The sequence below is a fragment of the Salminus brasiliensis genome, chromosome 24, assembly GCF_030463535.1.
Source record: "Salminus brasiliensis chromosome 24, fSalBra1.hap2, whole genome shotgun sequence".
NCBI lineage: Eukaryota > Metazoa > Chordata > Actinopteri > Characiformes > Bryconidae > Salminus > Salminus brasiliensis.
Window position 1 is genome coordinate 2,486,849 of NC_132901.1, and position 22,500 is coordinate 2,509,348.

The window sequence follows — 22,500 nt, forward strand, 5'->3', positions numbered from 1 at the left end:
TGCAGACAGGCAGGCAGCTAGATAGAATGAGGGGACAGAGAAAACAGACAGACAGACCGATAGCTAGACAGACAGACACATTCAGTAGATGGACAGAAACACAGACAGGCAGCAGGATAGAATGAGGGACAGGCAGACAGACAGACAGACCGACAGACAGACAGACAGACAGACAGACAGAAAGACACATACATTAGACGGACAGACAGACAGACAGCTAGATAGAATGAGGGACAGGACAGACACATACAGTAGACGGACAGATAGACAAAGAGTAGACAGGCAGACAGACACATACGGTAGACGGATAGACAGCTAGATAGAATGAGTGACAGACAGACACATACAGTAGAAGGGCTGACATACAGACAGGCAGACAGACAGATAGACAGACAAACACATACAGTAGATGGGCAGACAGTCAGACAGGCACATACTGTAGATGGACAGACAGACAGACAGACAGCGAGATAGAATGAGGGACAGACAGACACATACAGTAGAAGGGCTGACACACAGACAGGCAGACAGCAGATAGACAGACAGACACATACAGTAGATGGACAGACAGACAGACAGGCAGACAGACAGACAGACACATACTGTAGCTGGGCAGACAGTCAGACAGCGAGATAGAATGAGGGACAGACAGACACATACAGTAGATGGGCAGACAGTCAGACAGGCACATACTGTAGATGGACAGACAGACAGGCAGACAGACAGACAGACACATACTGTAGCTGGGCAGACAGTCAGACAGCGAGATAGAATGAGGGACAGACAGACACATACAGTAGAAGGGCTGACACACAGACAGGCAGACAGCAGATAGACAGACAGACAGACACATACAGTAGATGGACAGACAGACAGACAGGCAGACAGACAGAAAGACAAATGGACAGGCAGGCAGACAGACACATACAGTAGATGGACAGACAGACACATACAGTAGATGGACAGACAGACAGACAGACAGACAGGCAGACAGACAGACAGGCAGACAGACAGACAGACAGCGTATGTGTGAACAGGCAGTAGAAAGCCAGTGGAGCTCATCCTGGGAACGTGTGGAAAGGCGTGCAGTGAGGAGCTCAGCGAGCTCCAGCACATTGTTATTCATGGGGGGGGAGAGAGCAGGCTTGTTAACTTGCACAATTAAGGCATCATTTGCAAGAGAAAGGGCCTACTTTCCGATCTCATTGTCTTAGAGGACAAAGGGGCTCGAAAGCCCCTGATCTGTCCCGGAGTGTGTGTGTGTGTATGTGTGTGAGGGGGGGGGTCCTGTGAGCTGCACAAGGCCTGCTTGTGTCATAGGGGCTGACTGTGGGAGACACAGGGCAGAGGAACGCACAGAGATTTAGCATGGTGGTAACAGACAATGAGGAGTGATCTTCATCCCACCTTCAGCGGACAGACACCGGGGGAGGGATACCTCACAACTCAGCCGACCACAGTGGGCGCACCAGCGTCTGGACTGGGCCTTTGTCTGGTCACCTGGTCTGATGAGTCCAGTTGCAGCAGATCCATCTCACAACTGAGAGGAGCTTCAGTATTATGCTAAGTGTGTAAGTTCTTCTGTGTGTGTGTGTGTGTGTGTGTGTGTGTGTGTACCTCTTCAGCAGCTGGTACATGTCTTCTTGAGTGAGTCGTCTGGTGTTTTCTCATCCAGCTCCTCAAACTCCTCACCACATCCTCTGTAGTGCTGGGCTACTAGGTTCCTGATCAGCCTGGAGAGCTGCGACACACACACACACACACACACACACCACACGCAAACAAGACAGTTCAAGCAACCATATACCACCTGTACACTAAAATACATTGATAACTACTGTAGAATTCGATCCACTAAATTGACAAAAGTATTGGGACACCTGCATATTCATTGCTTTTTACAAAGAGCTGATCCTGCTTTTATTGGAGTCTCTACTGTCCAGGAAGGATGAAGGGCTTTCTACAGTTCTAAGGTTTGAAGTAGCATTGCTGTGAGGATTTGATTGCATTCAGCAACGAGAAGAACATGAGTGAGGTCAGGATGTTGGATGATCACCACCCACGCCTCATCTCCAGCTTCTCAACTCAGTTGTATCCCAAAAGTTCTGGATGGAACACCATAATCATTCCTGAGAACTGCTCCACAGCTCAGTGGGGGGGGGGCTTTATACCCGTCTAGCCCACGCCAGGCCTGGCATTAGGCAGCATGGTTCTGATAGGTTCCGATGGTTCAATAGGTTTATCCGCTCCAGATAATTCTAGTCCATAGGCAATATTTCTCTACAGGGCCTTAAAAGTGTCCACAAACATTTGGCCAGGAATTTAATGAGTTTAGGAATTATGCAAATTCAGGTCATTTGCATATCCCACACCTGTTATACATAAAGCCTGCCAGTAATTCGTGCTGGGTCCAGAAAGCAAGAGCATACCTCACTGACAGCACGGCCATGTCCCACCATATTTTTCTCCTCCTCCTCGTCTGGAACTTTCTCTGAGACACCATGATGTCCAGCAGTCGTACCGGCTTCAAACAGACTGGGAACTCCTTTTCTAGAGAGGAAGAGAATGAAAAGGAGGTCTGTGCTTTCTTCAGGAAAACAGCCAGTGCGCCTCTTCCTTCATGGAGCCAACCTGTGTCCTAAAATTCCTAGAAATCCGAGCGTAGCATTTGTGTTTGAGTGGTGATACACGAGCAGAAGATAATGGCTGATGGAGGCAAGAAGGAGGAAGGAGGAAGGAAAGAGGGGAGGAATTAGGTTCTGAAGGAAGTTTAAAAGGAAGAAATGAGGTTCTGAAGGAAGTTTGGCTGGCAGAAAAGAAGCAAGTTTGGAATGTAGGAAGGAATGGAGTTCAGAAGTTCAGAAGGAAAGAAGTTCAGAAGGAAGTTCAGAAGGAAGAAGGTTCATAAGGACGTAAGTAAGTTCAAAAGGAAAGCATTTTGGAATGAAGGAAGAAGAAAGGAAAGAAGGTAGAAAGGTAGTTTAGAAGGAAAAGTTGGGAAGAAAGGAACTTTGGAAGAAATGAAAGAGGTTTGAATGGAAGGAAATTTAGAAGGAAGAATGTTCTGAAGGAAAGATATTTCTGAAGGAAGTTCAGAGACCCAGAAAGAATGGAGTTCAGAAGGAAGGAAGCTTAAAACAAAAAAACTGGGAAGAAAGGAACTTTGAAGAGAATGTAATTCAGGGGTTTGGAAGGAAGTAAGTTTAGAAGGAAGGAAGGAGGTTCCAAAGGAAAGATTTTGGGAAGCTGGAGGTTCAGGAATACGTTTAGAAGGAAGGACAAGTTGGGAAGAAAGAAACTTTGGAAGGCAACGTAGTTCAAAGGTTTGTAAGGTCATAAGTTCAGAAGGAAGTTCAGAGGTCCAGAAGTAACGATGTTTGGACAGATGAAAGTTTAGTAGAAAAAGTTGGGCAGAAAGGAAGAAAAGTAAAGTTTAGATGGAAGGAAGTTCAGATGGAAGATTTTCCAATGAAAAGAAGTACTTAGAAGGAAGGAAGAAAGTTCTGAAGGAAAGATATTTTGCGAGGAAGTTCAGAAGTTTGGAAGGACATTCGTTCAGAAGGAAGTCCAGAGGTCTGGAAGAAAGGAACTTCAATTTGAATGGAAGGAAGTTCTGATGGAAGATTGAAAGTTTCAAAGAAAAGTAAAAAAAAAGAAAAAAAAAGAAAAGTAAAAGGTTTGGAAAGAAGGATGTTCAAAAGAGTAGAAAGTTTGGAAAAAGAATAAGAAGAGAGGAAGGTAAGAGGTTTGAACAAAAGAAACTTTAGAAGGAAGGAAGAAAGTTCTGAAGGAAAGATATTTCACAAGAAAGTTCAGAAGGACATTTGTTCAGAAGAAAGTTCAGAAGAATGGATGAAAGTTTAGAAGAAAAAGTTGGGAAGAAAGGAACTTTGGAAAGAAGGAAAGGAAGTTTGAATGGAAGGATTTTCACATGGAAGATTTGGAAAGAAGGACGTTCAAAGGTGTAGAAGGAAGTTCTGCAGGAAAGATATTTCACAGGGAAGTTCAGAAGTTTGGAAGAACATTTTTTCAGAAGGAAGTCCAGAGGTCCAGAAGTAAGAAACTGTGGAAGGAAGAAAGTTCAGAAGGAAGTTCAGAAGGAAGTTCAGAAGGAAGGATGGAAGTTTAGAAAGAAAAGTTGGGAAGAAAGGAACTTTGAATGGAAGGAAGTTCAGATGGAAGATAGGAAGTTTGGAGGAAGAGAAAGAAGGAATGAAGGTTTGAGGTTCTCAAGGAAGTTCAGAAGTTTAGAAGGACATTAGTTCAGAAGGAAGTCCAGAGGTCTGGAAGGAAAGATGGTTGGAAGGAAGAAAGTTCCAAAAGAAGCACAGAAGGAAGGATGGAAGTTTAGAAGGAAAAGTTGGGAAGAAAGGGACTTCCTTGAAGGAAGTTCGAAGGAATAGAACGCTGGGAAGGAATGAAGGAAGGAGCACCAGGTGATTAAGTTCCAGGCTGAGGAAAACAGATAGGTATCTCCAGCTGGTCTGGGCCCGGCGGAGGGTGTGAGCAAGCACATGAGAACGGCTGGTCCGGGTTAATGTGCTCCGTGTGCGCTTGGCTGGGCTGATGCGGGACGGTGAGAGTGACCAGCAGGTCTGGGCTCTTTTGTACTGGGATAAGGTCCGGCCACTCCCAGGCCCGAGGCCAGTGTCCCAACACACTACAGGGGCCACTGCAGGCCGGCGTGGGCGGACCGTGGTCTGGAGAGGTCACGGATGGGAGCGGGGAGAAACGTGCTTGGGGAAGGAGAGGCAGAGATGGCAGGGCGGAAAGAAAAGAGGAAAAAGGGGATAAAGGGAAAAGGGGAGTGGAGTGAAGCTGCAGGGGGAGGAAGATCAGAGGAGGACGGTGATTGCAGCTGAGTGCAGTGAGAGGCAGTGACACTGACTGACCCATGCCACAAGAGGTTTGCGTGGGCTTGTGTGCATCAGGGAGTAAGCGTGTGTTGAAGCTTAGCTCTGTACACTGTATGAGAGAGGTCAACTGGGGAACGTCCAGACTGGTGGGAGCTGCAATGGCCTACAGCAGCAGAAGAACCACGGCGGGTTGCACTTCTGTCTGCCAAGACCAGAAAGCTGAGGCTGCAGTGGCTCAGCACAGGCTCACCGACACCGGACAGCCAAAGCCTGGAGAGGGGTAGCCTGGTCTGACGGACCTGATTTCTGCTGAGGATCATCTAGCGTCAGAATTGAGGCACCAACAGCTTGAAGCCATGGGCCCATGTCTCACCAGCTGACCATGCGCATCCCTTCTTGACCACCAATTACTAATGACTACTTCCAGCAAGATGATGCACCAGGTCACAAAGCAGGAGTCATCTGGTGGTGGTTCCTCCCAGTGACCAGATCCGAAAGTAGTGGAAGACCTTTGGAATGTGGTAGAGCAGGATGCTCCAGGAAAATCTCCAGGCCTCGAAGAATTGAGGTCCAACATCCCCAGGATTTGCTCCAGGCGTCAGCACTGAGGTGAACCAGACTGTGTGATGACAGGGGGGTCTCAGACACTGCTGACCCACTACAGCCACCACAGCAGGACCCCGTTGTCCAACAACGCTACCACAAAACCAGCACAGCAGGGTCCTGTATCATTGCCAGACCACCACTGAACACACACTCAACCACACACACACACACACACTCAGTCCTCAGACAGGTTGCCTTTTTGCACCTCATCAGAAACACCTACCCCTGATTTACCCCGAGACCAACAACGTCCATTAATTACCATTGCAAAGCCGGATGTTCCCAGTAAGTCAAAGGGATTCCAGTTAATGGATTCCCAATCCAGTCTACAGCAACCACCCAAAACACCATAGCAAGCATCTAGGACCTAGCAACCACTAAGTCAAGGGCTACCCCCCTAGCAACACCATGACAACCACCTAGCAATGGGTAAATTGTAGTCATGAAGAGATGCACAGTCTGGGCGTTCTATGGTGCTACCACAAACGTAGCATCAGTAGCACCATAGCAGCCACCTTGCAACTCCACAGCAACCATCTGGAATAACACAGCAACTGCCTAACAACCAACTGATAACAAGCTAGCAATCAATGAGTAAGTCAATATCTACCAGCTAGCAACACCCTAGCGACCAATAGGCAACTCTATAGCAACCATCTGCAATACCATAGCAACTGCCAAGATAGCAGCTAGCAATAACCTAGCAACCAATAAGCAACTCCATAGCAACCACTTAGCAACTACATGGGTGCTGTAGAGACCTGAGACCAGCATCTTTTCTCCAAATGGAAACCCTAAGCATTAGGACAGAAACCAGTACGCCTGAGCTGAGACCAGTCTAAAGAAGCGCCAGCCCAGTCCGATCCGATCTTTGTCGCTTAAGCACGAATAAATCTAGTAAACTGATCCATTTATTGACCCGTTATTAACTAATGGCCTACATTGAGGTTTTACCAGCTGTGTGGATTCCCTGGACATGTATTGACCAGCCAGTTGTTTAAGAGAAGCCTGGGAAGCCAAGTCTGAAGCTTAACCTCTTCACCAGCCAGGCCCTGAAGAAAAGTCGGCCCTGAAGAAAAGTCGGCCCTGAAGAAAAGTCGGCCCTGAAGAAAAGTCGGCTCTGAAGAAAAGGCATTCCATTGTAAGAAGCCTGGGACTGAAAAGACTTGAATCTAAATACCAGTAGAGTGATTAACTAATAAAAAAAATCATCATCAGTGTTTATTTTAGTTTATTTATGATTCTTATTGTATTATTGTAATTTTTATTTTTAAAAAATTTATTTTTATTATTATTTCAAATAATATTTTTTTATTATTTTTTTTTTATTTTTATTTTCTTATTATTCAAAGTAATATTTTTATAGTTATTGTTTATTATTAATTATTTTTTTACTAATCAAAGTGATCATGTATTATAATTTATTTACTATATATAATATTTTTATTTTATTTTTATTATTATTCAAAATAATATTTTGTTATTGTTATTATTTATTATTTTTATTTTATTATTGAAGTAATAATTTATAATTTATTTATTGTTATATATTTTTTATTATTGTTATTTCAAGTAATAATTTATTATATCTTTTTATTTTATTATTATTCAGTCATTTTTTAATTGTTATTTCGTTATTATTTTATTATTATTCAAAGTAATCTTTTATTATTATTACATTTATTTTGTTTTTGTTTCATTATTATTATTAATACATTTTATGTTTTTTATTTGATGTATTTTCTCTTTACAGAAAGAAAGGATATTCTGGCACAGCCCCTTCATATGCTCTCCTTCAAGAATCTGCATTAGCAGCTGTTGTTGTTCATGCAATATTTGGACAAAAGTATTTGGACGCCCGCTCGTTCACTGCTTCTTCCGAAATCAAGGGCATTACTAAAGAGCTGATCCTGCTCTCAACTGTCCAGGGAAAACGTTAGGGCTTTGGATTAGGATTTTGGAGCAGAGCATTGCTGTGAGGATTTGATTGCATTCAGCCACTCAGAGGAGAGGATAATGATCACCAACCCTCCTCATCATCCCCAACTCCCCACTCAACTCATCCCATCCAAAAGTACTGCATGGAGCACCGACCATCATTCCAGAGAACGCCCGCAGGGACTAGACTAAGGGGTGTCCACAAACATTTGGACATTTTAGGTACTGGCGTCAGGGGTCACTGGGATCCTGCTCAAGCTCCACTCCAGCTCACGAGAGTGGTGGGTGGTGGTGGTGGTGGTGGGGGGGGGGGACCGGTTCCACTCCTCACGTTCCCACTGTTCTCCACAGGCTGAGAAAGAAGGATTTGTGGGAGGAGAAAAGAGAGAAGACAGAGACAGGGAGACGGACGGGGCGAGAAGAATGATCCCCGTCACTCGCGGAGACAAGACACCCTGAGAGATAACGGGCGGATGAATGAGTGGCTTATTCCTGGCTTTCTTTCGTCCCGTGCGAGGAGAGAGGGGTAGATGGACGGACGGGGAGAGGGAGGGAATAAGCCATGGGAGGGAGAGGAGGAGAATAACTAGATGCACGTTTATCTCCTGTCTGCCTAATCTGGCCCACCATCTGAGAGCAGAGAGGTGTATGTGTGTGTGTGTGTGTGTGTGTGTGTGTGTGTGTGAGAAAGAGAGAGAGAATCAGTGAGAAAAATGTGTGAATGAGGAAACAGGGGCCACAAGAGCTGGCTCCAGAGAGCTCTATGAGTGTGTGTGTGTGTGTGTTGCATGCAAGTACTTTGTACTTTGTAGAAAAACAGAAGTAATTTCTGTGACGATAAAAAAAAAACACATTTCTACTTCAAATGATATAAAATGACATAAATTTCTATTTCAAATGGTATCAAAAGTGTAAAAAATTGTACATTTCTATTCTCAATAACAACACAAATGAAATTTTCGATTATACACCAAAGCAAAATTGATCATTTCCTTTTTAAATGACATCAGAACTGTACATTTCTATATTTTATAAAACATTACACTAGTACAGCCCTTCAGTCAGTGACTGTACAAGTCTACATTTCTGTTCACTTCGACTGGACAATTGTATTTTTCATTTGTAATGAAACACAGTTGTAAATTTCTTTTTCAAATGACATCCAAATTATATAGTTCAAATTTTCTATTTCCAATGAAAGCAAAGAAACTGAATTTCAGAATTTCTGTTGACTTTGACCGTACCATTGTACCTTTTATTTCTAATGAACCACAGTTGTAATTATTAACTATTTCAAATGACATATAATTTTTACGTTTGCAAATGCAGATTGTTATTGTTTACAAAGCAAAAAATTTCTATTTTAAATGACTTCTAATGACTTTTATGTTAAATGATTTCTAATGAAATCAAAATTTCAAATGACTTAAAAAAGTACATCTCTTCTTAATACTTACATAAATGCAATTTTTAAAAATAATTTCTATTTTAAATGGCATCATAATTGTGCAGATCTATTCTCTACAACTCTGCTTTTATTTGTAATGAAACAAAATTGGACATTTCTATTTTCAATAACTTCACAAATGCAAATTTCTATTGTTAACAAAAGCTAGATTTTACATTTCTATCTTAAATGACATCATACTTATATAGTTCGATTGTCAAATATTGTTTACTTTCACTACAAATGTATTTTTTCATTTCTAATGAAACACAATTGTAAATTTCTATTTCAAAGAACATCATAATTGTAAATTTCCAAGGGCTGCAAAGTTGTACATTTCTATTGCCAATGACTGTAAAGTATATATATATATATATATTTTTTTTTCTAATACCTACAGGATTGCAAACTTCCTTGTTGTTAGATTGTTAGATTTTTATTTCCAATTATTGTACAATTACAAATTTCTATTTTCTTATGCATTACAATAGTAAATAATAAACAAATGTACATTTCTATTTCAAATGACCTCACAGTTGTACATTTTCAAGACTACAAAGCTATACATTTCTATTTCCAATGACAGAAAAATATACAATTTGTATTTCTAATAACTGCACAACTGTAAATGTCCTTTTCCAACAAACTCCACAATTTAAAAAGTTTAATTCCAATGACTGCTCAATTTTACATTTCTAAATATTTCTATTTCTGGTGACTAAACACTAATTATTATTTCTATTGACTGTAAAAAATCATTTTAGGTCATTTTTTAAGGTTTAGATGCGTGACTGTATGTAAAACACCTTCAAATCACATGAGATCAGCTTTTGTTTTCTGAAGTTAAGGTAAGGTTTGAACCAGGTGGATCAAAGCAGCATTTCCATACATTCATACACCAAAACAGCCCAAACAGAATACAAACTGTGTGTTTTTTTGTGTGTGTGTGTGTGTGTGTGTGTGTGTGTGTGTGTGCGCGCGCGCAAGTCCACCTCCCTACAGCTGCAGGCTGGGAGGATTACCCGTCATACACACGGCCACTTTACACAAGTCGCTCTTTGAACAAAAGTCATGGATGGTATTAATGAGATGGTAATCCAGAGCCGTTTTCCCCCTGACAGAGGCAAAATGTGTTGAGCCGTCCCGACCCACCCCAACACTGTGGCCATTGTGCCGGCCGCTGGGCTGAGGCCTGGACCCAGTTTAAGCGGTTATCCTCTCTGTCGCTTGAGCCCGCCTCAATATCCCCCCGGACCCCATGAATAAAAATTAAAGCCCTGAATGGGTGGAGAGAAAAAGAGACAGAGAGACAGAGAGACACAGAGACAGAGACAGGAAAAAACAAAATGCTGCTTTGCGGACATCTCGCAGAACACGGTGGGCTTTCTGAGGCTCGGGGTTCCCACAAGAAAATCTGAGAGAGTCCTGACAACTGACAACTGACTGAGCTCTCTCTCTCTCTCTGCACAGAGACCACACAAACACTGAGGGGGGTCCTGAAGAGTGAGGGGCGTGAGGGAAGTTACTCGTTTAAGAAATGAGTTCGGCTCAGAGAAGAGAGACAGAGAGAAGTAGAAAAGAGGAAATAAAAGATAAGATGGTATGAAGATATGAGGAGATGAGATGAGAAGAGAAGAGAAGAGAAGAGAAGAGAGGAGAAGAGAAGAGAAGAGAAGAGAGGAGAATAGAGGAGACGAGAAGAGAAGAGAAGAGAGGAGAAGAGAAGAGAAGAGAAGAGAAGAGAAGAGAAGAGAAGAGAGGAGAAGAGAGAAGAATAGAGGAGACGAGAAGAGAATAGAGAAGACGAGAAGAGAAGAGAAGAGAAGAGAGGAGAATAGAGAAGACGAGAAGAGAAGAGAATAGAGAAGACGAGAAGAGAAGAGAAGAGAAGAGAGGAGAATAGAGAAGACGAGAAGAGAAGAGAAGAGAAGAGAAGAGAGAAGAATAGAGGAGACGAGAAGAGAAGAGAAGAGAAGAGAGGAGAATAGAGAAGACGAGAAGAGAAGAGAAGAGAAGAGAAGAGAAGAGAAGAGAGGAGAATAGAAGAGAGGAGAGGAGAATAGAAGAGAGGAGAGGAGAAGAGAGGAGAGGAGATGAGAGGAGATGAGATGAGATGAGATGAGAAGAGAGGAGAGGAGAAGAAGAGAGGAGAAGAGAAGAGAAGAGATGAGATGAGAAGAGAAGAGAAGAGAAGAGAAGAGAAGAGAAGAGAGGAGAGGAGAAGAGAAGAGAAGAGAAGAGAAGAGAAGAGAAGAGAGGAGAGGAGAGGAGAGGAGATGAGATGAGATGAGATGAGATGAGATGAGATGAGAAGAGAAGAGAGGAGAGGAGAGGAGAGGAGATGAGAGGAGAAACTGCAAGAGATGAGATGAGATGAGATGAGATGAGATGAGATGAGATGAGAAGAGAGGAGAGGAGATGAGAGGAGAAACTGCAAGAGATGAGAAGAGGAAAGTATGGATTAGAAGAAAAGAAAAAGAGATCCGGAGATGAGAGGAGAGAAAAGAAGAGATAAAGAAGGAGAAGATGAGAATTAAGGAGAATCATCTAATTACTGACAGACTACAGACAAAAAAAAGCCCCCAATAGATGAAGGAAAGAGGTCATATACACAAAGAACATCTAATTAGGATCACTTCACAAACTCTCAAACTGCAACCCTTTAAACACTGTGATACCATTCAACACCTATTAGCTCCTCTGAGCATCTGGCTGAGGAACTGAAATGGAGCTAACTAATATCTACAGAGCAGCAGAAGGCTGCGCAAAGATGTCGGTAAAGAAATGACAGTTCTGGAGAACTGTGGACGTTGAAGCAAGATCTGAAAGACCAAGAAAACTCTGAAAGAGAACAGCTTACATGCTGGTCAGAAAGGCAAAGCAAACTCCTGACAAAACAGCTAGCATTGTTTGCACCTGTGACCTCACAAACAGCAACATCTGTCAGATGTCTAGATGTCTAGACAAGCCAAAGACATTCTGGAAACTTGTGCTGTGGCCGTTGTCACTGAAGAGAGGTTTGGGGGAGCATTTGGTGAAAAGAAGACCTTGCCAACTGTTAAAACATGGATCTAGGGTTGTGTGGATGCGTGAATTAACCTAAACAATCTCAATTTACATGATGAATAAGAGCATCTTACATCATCACATAACATCACATAACATCACATTATATTTAGATTAATCGTCCTGTTAAGCCTGGATCTAGGGTTGTGTGGCAGCCAGTGGCACAGGAATCCTTCAGAAAGCATGGGTAGATGGAAGGAAAGATTCTACTAAATATGAGCAGGTTCTGGAAGCAAGTGTTTAAACAAGTTTAGATGGAAGACCAACATTTAAAATTGTTCTAAATTTACACCATAAATTAAACATATTACATCCTTATTTTATGTAAGATTATATGTAGATTGAGTTTTATACACCAAAACATTGAAAAAGGAGGGCATTTTTGAACATGTACGTGCTTCATCCTTTGTACCGCAAAACCATCAATGCTGCAAAAAAAGAACTTGCCAACTGTTAAACTTGGATCTAGGGTTGTGTGGCAGCCAGTGGCACAGGAAGCAGTCTATGGGTAGATGGAAGAATGGATTCCACTAAAAATGAGCAAGTTCTGGAAGCAAATCTGACCCAGTCAGTCAGGAAGGACAACGATCCCTGACATACCTCAAAGTCCACCAGGAACTTCCTCAAGAACATTGTGCTTCATCCTTTGCACCTTCAAAGAACCATCAATGCTGCAAAAGAAGACCTTGCCAACTGTTAAACTTGGATCTAGGGTTGTGTGGCAGCCAGTGGCACAGGAAGCAATCTATGGGTAGATGGGAGGATAAATTTCACTAAAAACGAGGGAAGCAGTTCTGGAAGCAAATCTGACCCAGTCAGTCAGAAAACTGAAGGCCAGCTTCTTCAAAAAGTAAAAAAACAGCAAAAATTAAGATTATCATTATGCTAGATTACATGTAGATTGAGTTTTTAATGCCAAAAACGACATTATGACACAGTACAGAACATTGGGCTTTATCCTTTGCGGCTTAGAACCATCAATGCTGCAAAAGAAGAACTTGCCAACTGTTAAACTTGGATCTAGGGTCGTGTGGCAGCCAGTGGTACAGGAAGCAATCTATGGGTAGATGGAAAAATGGATTCCACTAAAAATGAGCAAGTTCTGGAAGCAAATCTGACCCAGTCAGTCAGGAAGGACAACAATCCCTGACATACCTCGAAGTCCACCAGGAACTTCCTCAAGAACCCAAACAAAACAACTTGCAACCGTCGTCACACAAAAGATTCTACAAGAAGAACTTGATTTTGTTTGTTTTTGTAATTAAATAAATTGGTAAGATAAGGTTTTAAATGTAAACAACTTGATTAAATTTACAGAATAAATCCACATTTACATTCTAAATTGAACATTTTACATCCTCACATTATGTAAGAGTTTTAAATGCCAAAAACAACATTACGAAACAGTACAGAACAATGTTCTTCATCCTTTGCAACTCAGAACCATCAATGCTGCAAAAGAAGACCTCGCCAACTGTTAAACTTGGATCTAGGGTCGTGCGGCAGCCAGTGGCACAGGAAACAATCTATGGGTAGATGGGAGGGCAAGTTCTGGAAGCAAATCTGACCCAGTGAGTCAGTCAGGAAGTCTGTTTTAGGACAACGATCCACCATATACCTCAAAGTCCACCGGGAACTTCTTCAAGAACCCAAACAAAGCAACAAAACAACGAAAGATTCTACGAGAAGAAGCAAATACACTTGAACTTTCATTTGTGTGGTTTGTTGCTGAGGTTTTCCGTTGTCTTTGTGAAAGCTTGAAAGTTTTACTTTTTAAAACGAAAACCTTTAACTCAGTAAAATGCGTAAGAAAAAATAAGGCCCTCAAAAACCGTACCGAAACAGATTCAGATACGTCTCTCGGAGTCGCGCTACTAGGGCTTGGTACCGGGCCGCATTGTGGCCCATTTAAATCTGCCGCAGTGTGACGCCTGACGGCTTAAGATGTGTTAGACAAACGTCAAAAAATCGCTCCAAAGGCGAGCGAATGCCACACAGGAACTGCTGACACTGGGATCAGCCAGTTTTAGCATGGCAATGATTTAGCATTGATTAGAGGCTGAGAGAAAGTGAGGGAGAGCAGTATGGTGGTGTCACTGGTAAGGCAGGGAGGGTCTTTATAACAGTTCTAAAGTTTCCCTTTCTCTCCATTCACGAGGTCCCTTGGTGCCCAGGCTTTTTCCCCCACTGTTGGTATTACAAAATCCCCATTCAATATAACCCTTGTCACCTGTCAACTAAGCCAGGCTGGTTTTATAGGTCTTTATCCTCTACACACACACACACACACACACACACACACACAAAAAGTGAGAAGCTAAGCTTATACCCTGCCCCCCACCCAAAACCAACCAATGCACACAACCTAGATACACACACACACACACACACCAGTCAAACCACATGTGTAGGAGCTGTTACTCTTGCAGATTAAAATTCATTACCCTGTTCTTTTTAAGAAACGTTTACATTGCATTGGTTATTGTTGGTCTTTCATTGGACGGTTGGGGGAGTTCTCATGAGTCCCCCCACGGGTGGCCAACATCTAATCCCCAAATCCGACCTTGTAAACTCGGCTACTGCATAAAAAAAATACCAGTCTAAATCCAACTCGGCCACGAAAACTGTCCGATTTTATTGCAAATTCAAAATATCAAAGAAGAAAATCATTTCTTGCATCTCTAAAACAGCAACTTTACGGGAGAAGGGGAAAAAAAACAAATCCCCTGAACTTTTAATGGAAGTCAATGCAAAACCATTTCATTCCAGTTCCATTTCGGAGCATTTCTATTGGTCCATTCAAATTCTTGAAATTCTGATACAATGTAAAGAAAAACTTTTAGATTCACATTATGTTAAAAAGAAAGTGAAAAGCCTCAGAAATGGAGATACAAGGTTTTAACGGGTCACGCCTGTTTAAAACCTAAACCTAAAGATTACATTTACATTGAGTAGCAAAATTCAATTACTAACTCAAAAAACAACTTAGTAATAAAAAATATTATCTAATTTATCTAATTATCTAATTGACATGATATAAAAATACATTTAGATAAAAATCAGAAATTACATTTATATATATTTTCATTCCAGGTCATCTTAAAATTCAATGTAAAGAACAATTGATAGATTAACATTATGCCAAAGTGAAAACTCTCAAAAATGGAGATTTTCACGGTTTCAAGGTTTTCACGTTAATTGTTTCTTTAGGTTTAAAACACCTAAAGATGTTATGAAATGTTTATGGAAATCATAAATATGAACATCTAACATTATCACATTACATAAGATAAAATTTACATTGAGTAGCACAATTCCATTACTAACACAATAAAACTAGTGTCTAACACAAGATTATATTTCTAAGTACAACTTTTACAACTAAAACTTCTTAGTAACAGTAACAGTATCTAACAGTATGCTAATCCTTTGCATTTCAGAACTATCAATTCTGAAAAACTGAAAACTTATCCACAATTCAAATATTCATGAATAACTGCAAACTTCAACTGTTATTATATGAATTTTAATATGTTAATCATAATCAAAGTTTCTTTTAAAAGATTTTGTTTTTGTTGTTTTTTTTATAAATACTGAAACAATATTTGGAAAGAAACTAGAAATCACTTTGAAAAAGCAATCAATCAAAAACTACACTATAACTTGAAACATGGATCAGATATTTTGTTAATTTGCTCCATTTAGAGCAGCTATGATACTGTTTCAGTAATAAAGTTTTAAATCCATAATGTTAAAACTAATGAATGAATATTAACGAATATTAACTAAAGTTAAAACTAATAAACATGAAAAAAGTTATTTGTAAAAATATGACAACCAATACTAAACTACACAGCAGAAAGATAGCTATGCTGTTCCCCCGCTGTGCAGCTTTTACTTTTTCTATTGTATAATTCTATCCATAACTGTGTGATTTTAAGAGCTGTACTTAAAGTATATTCTTGTATAAGAGTAAAAAAATAAATATTTTTCCATGTCCACATAGTTGCTTACAGTAATATTTTTTGTTAGTATTTTAGTATTTTTTATTTGTTTGTTTAGTTTTTGTTACCATTATGAGTTTTTTTTCGTCTCTTCTAATATAATTATTATAGTTTAATTATGAAATACAGAAGCTTTCTTTGTTTACAAATACAAATATTACTAAAAAATACATTAATATGAAAATGCAGCTAATTTATCAAATTTGTTTTTAGCTTAGTCGTGATTTTTTTTATTTGGGTGGGCAATAGTGGGATTTGTCTAGAACCTTTCTATTCACTAAAGACACTCTTCTTATTACCAAGAGAACTGAGCTGGACGTACCTCCACATCTGCCTTTATCACCACCCCTAACGCTGGAGTAGCTCAATTTTGTTTAGAACCATTACTTGAAATATGCTACTTATTTACGCTATATGACAAAAGTATTGGGACACCTGCTCGTTCTTCATTGCGTCTTCTGAAATCACTACTTTTGTTGGAATAACTTTCCCTGCTGTCCAGGGAAAAGGGCTTTCTGCTTGATTTTGGAGGAACATTGCTGTGAGGATTTGATTGCATTCAGCAGCAAGAGTTAGTTTAGTTAGTGAGGTCAGGATCTTGGATGATCACCACCCCAAAACTCATTCCAAAAGTATTGGGTGGAACTCAGTGCTGGGGGGGCTTTATACCCCTCTAGCCCACGGCTGGCATTAGGCAGCATGGTGCCAATAGGTTCATAATGTTGACCTGCTCCAGAGAGTCCTATTCTATTGGCAGTACTTTTCTACAGGGACTAGACAAGCTGTGTGTGTGTGCATTTGCACATCTGTCTCAGAGATAAGCGCAACTCAAAGTAGCTAAATGCTGAATTCATTAGAGGGGCGTCCACAAACATTTGGACATATAGCGCAGGTTACACGTGTCTTACAGTGTTTCGGACGGTGCTCCGGTCAGTAATCTCGTACCTTGTGTCAAAGGCCGCCATGAAAACGTCGTACTGCACGTTTCCCAATCGGTCGAGGGGCAGCCTGTCCACCAGCTGTTTAAACTCCCTGTCGGAAATCTCTAGTCCAAACCTGCGGAGGGAGTTGAGGAGAGGTCAGCGAAGGGTCAGCGAGAGGTCAGCGCTAGGCCCGGGAGTCCACTCATCTGAGCTGCTCAGCTAAGAAGGCCAGCAGAGCATACGCCACTCATTGACCCTCTTACACACTGCAGGGGTGGGAGGTCAGGAGGTCAACTGCCCTTTCCACCCAACCATGGCCCAGAGCTGGACACACTGACACTGACTGACCAATCTCTCAATCACTCACACACACACCTCTCAATCACAGGATTAAACATCTCACACACACACACACACATAAACTTCCACACGTACACACATTCTACAAACTACCAAGCAACCTTCACTCGCTCCAGAAAACACAGATAATGACCAATTGATTTATCAATCAAACATTATGAATAACGTCGCCTGGCTCTAATAGACTCAGCCCCGGCTGACCAGTAAAGAGAGTGACCACAATTGGCCGAAGTCCCGACTGGATTATAGAAGGGGGTGGGCTTTGAGGAGTACTAAAACCTTGATTAACACATTATCAGATATTTGTACCTGTTCTCCACAGCTGCCTTGAACTCCTCTTGACTAATGATTCCCTTATTGAGCTTATCGATGTTCCTACACACACACAAACACACACACACACACACACACCTCAATTAACACACATTTACTATTAAAAACCACCCCCGCCCCCTCCCAAGTCCTACTCCAGTAGATGAATAGGCTCCAGTAATAGAGGCCCGGAGACCAGGCCATTGAGAAGTACTTCACATATGGACCTCTGAGATACTTGGTTTTAACAGGAATTCCAGGTTCGAAAACGCTCAACGATTGTTCCATTCGTCGGGTGAAGTCTTAATTGAAGGCCCAAGAGGCCTAATCAGCCTTTGACCCCCTGGATCCAATGTCTATAGGCACCGTTCAAGAGGTGAAGCACCTGGTAATACTTCTGAAACGTGTTAACGGTCACTTATTCCCACAGAAATTAGGAGAAAGGTTGAGGGAAAGAGAAGAGGCAGCGAATGAGAGGACGAAGTACTCACCGAAAGGCTTCTAGGAGCGAGAGATATTCCGAGTGCAAGAGGCGAGTGAGCTTGGCTTCTACTTCAGTCACAGAGGAACCGTGAAGGAGCTTCCTTTCAGAGTGAAACCTGTCCAGAGACCAAGAACACGGTCATCAGCAATGACAACAACATATAAGGTGATCATGTATTGAGTAACGGGTGGGGTAGCATAGTGGATAACCACACGAGATTCCCTGTGGAAGACTAGGGTTCGATTCTCTGGCCAGGCAAGGACACCACACTACGCCACGAAGAGTTCCGTGGCAAGAACCTAACCTAACGTGCCTACATTCGTCCACCTGAGTAACACGATGCAAATTTGGCACCTTAAACTGCCATCTGTCAAGGGGTGGGATAAGTAAACAGTCAGGAACTGGGATGTTCTAGATTGACGTCGGGGTCAGAACATCTCCAAAACATCAGGCAGGTCTTGTGGGGTGGTTCTAGTATGCCAAAAGTGCTTCAAGGAAGGGCAACCAATGAACCAGCGACAGGGGAATGTCTTAACTGATGCAACCCTTGGAGGTCCACCTCCAACATACAAGACTTAAGGCATCTGCTATACCACTGGAGAGCTTCAGAGACCTTGTGGAGTCCATGCCTTGGTGGGCTGCCTATCACTCTTGTTCATACAGCATGTTAGAATGGAGGCTTGCCAAGGGGAGGTGGACCTCCACTATGTCCAGAGTAGCAAGGCTTTAACTTGCACTACTACAGCCATGCAAACACCAGCTCGAAGGGTCAGGAACTAGGAACAAGAGGTGTTAAGCATGGGTCCCATCTGGGTTGTACACTGCATACTAGGGCCTAGATGGGACCCATGTGAGGACCCACCTGGAACCCACCTAGCCCACGTCCCACCCATGTAAGCCCCAGCTGAGTTTCTTGCATTGAGAAGAGACAGTAACAAACCAGTTTAACGACAAATCCCATAACACCTCCTTTGTGGACCCATAAATCCTTCAGGCACACACACACATCCACATACACACACTCGTCAGGGCCTTTTAACACTCCTAACCAGGCCGATCGTTCCCCAAGAAAGCCCCAGCCAACAGCCTCAGCAACCGTCTCCAGGGCGACCGAGCCTTTTCCTGGTCGCAGTGTTTGCCGTTTTTCCTTCAGTTGTCCCCAAATCCCTTAAGCTGTGGACATCAGCTGCTGGCCTAGCCTGACCCAGGGCACGGCAGAACTATGGCGGTAAGCCTGTTACGGCCACAGTTAGTTTGAGTACAAGAGTTAGCAGCCGCAATCTCTGAAGCTGTGTGTAATTTGGGAATCCTGTTAGCAGAGTTGCGGCTTCATGAAGTGAGGAGAATTCGGGGTTTTTTTGTCAGTTGGCTTTGTTCGTGATGAGCTCCCTTTTTTCTGTATGAGGAAGGTGAGAGTTCGATCTGATGCAATGTCCAAAAGTTTGCAGACACCTGCTCATCCGAAGAATGTAGCAAAAGCACGATCTGCTTGTCAACGATCTTAGAAAAAACGGTCTTTACGGTGAATTCACGTGGCGTGACGTCAGCGTGGGCAGGGGGGCTGGCTTAAAAACATTGAACCCGCATTCAAAGACATAGAATGTGCTCTGTGCAGCTAATGCCTTCGCATTTGGCGTTAGCTAGAAGAAGCGTTCCCCAAAAACGGCCATGCCAACTAATGTATACCATCGCCAGACCCTACTAACACCGAGCAATCAGCCACAATCCCTACTCCTGCTCAGGCTGTGTGAAGAGTTGCACTCCTGGCCTGAAATTTTCTAACCATGACGGGGTTTGCAAAATATATGGTTCTCTGGATGAATGTTTAAAGGAAAGTGGATCATGACGATGTCTGACCGGTGTTGGGAGTTGGTGATAATCTTGTGCGTGATGCCATCATGGCTTCGGTCCTGAAATGTGCGGAGGAAGCGAATGTAGTCTACTCCGGCCTTCCGGAGCCCCAGACCACAGCGAGACAGGAAGAGCCCCAAGTGCTCTCTCTTCAGTCTCAGGTCAAGGGTTGCAAGCACCTGTAGGAAGTCCTCACTGCTCACCTAAGAGACATGAAACCCTGTTAAAGGAAAGCACCCATAGAAACATCTGGAGAAACATCTGTAAACAAAGTAATGAGGAAGCGTATGCAAATTGCACAAAAACAACCGTATGGGAACCGTAGAACCTGAAACATCTGTATAGAAACAACCACACAAGACAGCTGGACAATATGAACAGTGTTATGGAAACACCTGTATGGAAACACCGGCACAAAAAACACATGTACTGAAACATCTGTATAGAACCTCCGGCACAGAAACACCTGTATGGAATAACTGTCCAAAAACACTAGCACAGGAACATCTGTATAAAAACACCTGTACAGAAACATCTGTACAGAAACACTTGTAGTGAAACACCTGTATGAAACCTCCAGCACAGAAACACCTGGATGAAACAACTGTATAGAAACATCTGTATGAAACAACTGTCCAAAAACACCAGCACAGGAAATGCCTGTATGGAAATAACTATACTGAATAACATAGAAACATCTGTATAGAAACAAATATATGGAAACACAGCACAGAAACATCTGTATGGAACAACTGTATAGAAACCCCTGTATGGAAACACCTGTATGAAACAACTGTACTGAAACACTTGTATGGAAACACCAGCACAGATACACCTGCATGGACACACCTGCATGGAAACACCTGCACAAAAAACACCTTTATGAAACACCTCTATGGAAACACCTGCACAGAAAACACCTTTATGAAACACCTGTACAAAAACCACCTTTATGAAACACCTGCATGGAAACACCTGTATGGAAACACCTGCACAGAAAACACCTTTATGAAACACCTGTATGGAAACACCTGTACAAAAAACACCTTTATGAAACACCTGTACAAAAACCACCTTTATGAAACACCTGCATGGAAACACCTGTATGGAAACACCTGCATGGAAACACCTGCACAAAAAACACCTTTATGAAACACCTGTATAGAAACACCTGTATGAAACACCTGTATGAAACACCTGTATGGGAACACCTGTATGAAACACCTTTATGGGAACACCTGTATGGGAACACCTGTATGAAACACCTGTATGGGAACACCTGTATGAAACACCTGTATGAAACACCTGTATGGGAACACCTGTATGAAACACCTGTATGAAACACCTGTATGGGAACACCTGTATGAAACACCTGTATGAAACACCTGTATGAAACACCTGTATGGGAACACCTGTATGAAACACCTGTATGGGAACACCTGTATGGGAACACCTGTATGAAACACCTGTATGGGAACACCTGTATGAAACACCTGTATGGGAACACCTGTATGAAAGCAGAACTAGTCACACATTGAGAATTAGTGTGAAATCAGGTTCTTTACCTTCCCACACCCGTCTGGGTCTCGCTTATCAAACTCTGCCTTCATCTTCTGAACTCCTTTCCTGAACCTGTCCTTCAGCCACGTCTCCATAGCGATGGACGCCTGACGCTCCTCCTCTGCTTTTGATGGAGATCTGGCTGGTACTTGAAAGAGGTAAACACCATGGTCTTAAAAACTAGTATTTTTGATATACTTTTACTGCATAGCCCCTCCATATGCTTCATTTATAAACATATACACTCATAACTGTGGATCATAAAAGCTAATAAACTGATGTGTTTGAAGGCTTTTCAGCTTCAGGGGGACTCAGTAACCTCAGATGAGCTGGGTGCTGCAGTGCCCTCTATTGGTGGAATATGACTATGACTATTGTAGAGTATTACATACAGTGAAATTACATACTGTGCAAAAATTACTATAACTATTTTTAATACTAATAATATACATAAATATAAATATTTTATGTTTTTTGTTGTTAATTAACTCAAATTTACTCTCAAAACATTTACTAATATTATTGTTGTTTTTTATTTTTATTTTACTTTTTCTTTTTAGATTATTATTTTAAAAGTATATAAATATTTTATTTAATATTTATTATTATTATTTATTATTATTATTATTATTATAAATGTATAATATTTTATATAGATTTAATGAAAATGTATGAGAAGACTAATGACTATAAGAAAAGTGCAAACGCAGAATGGTTTCCAGGCAGTTGCTAGGCTGTTGCTATGTGGTTACTAGGGTGGTACTGTTTCTTTCTATGTTGTTCCTATGGTAAAATTGATGGTTGCTGTGGCGTTGCTAGGTAGATACTATTGTTTTGCCAGGTGGTTGCTGTCGAGATTCGTAGTGGTTGCTAGGTGATTGCTAGGCACTTGCTATGATATCTCAGGTGATTGCTATGGTGGCTTAGGTGGTTGTTGGTATGTTGTCAAGTGGTCGCTGTGGTCCCATGGCATCATGCTGGTGATTGGATGTTGGAGTATGTGTTTGTATGACTAGTATAAGCACATAGGAAGGGTCCACAAATTTTTGCCCTCATCATCATCACCATATACCATTGGTGTCCTGCTGGTCTC

The 22,500-nt window shown here is 41.8% G+C and overlaps 1 protein-coding gene across 1 annotated transcript in view; it reads right to left on the reverse strand.

Annotated features, from left to right (window-relative positions):
• The window catches only part of LOC140547217 (EF-hand calcium-binding domain-containing protein 6), a 30,097-nt gene that overhangs the window by 6,598 nt on the left and 999 nt on the right, over positions 1 to 22,500 (reverse strand). Inside the window, 9 exon segments of the mRNA XM_072670806.1 lie at positions 1,618 to 1,666; positions 1,669 to 1,741; positions 2,430 to 2,550; positions 16,863 to 16,973; positions 17,510 to 17,575; positions 18,004 to 18,111; positions 19,854 to 20,050; positions 21,413 to 21,555; positions 22,480 to 22,500. The exon segment at positions 22,480 to 22,500 is cut by the window's right edge and continues 128 nt beyond it. Of these exon segments, the coding sequence (XP_072526907.1) occupies positions 1,618 to 1,666; positions 1,669 to 1,741; positions 2,430 to 2,550; positions 16,863 to 16,973; positions 17,510 to 17,575; positions 18,004 to 18,111; positions 19,854 to 20,050; positions 21,413 to 21,555; positions 22,480 to 22,500 (889 nt within the window).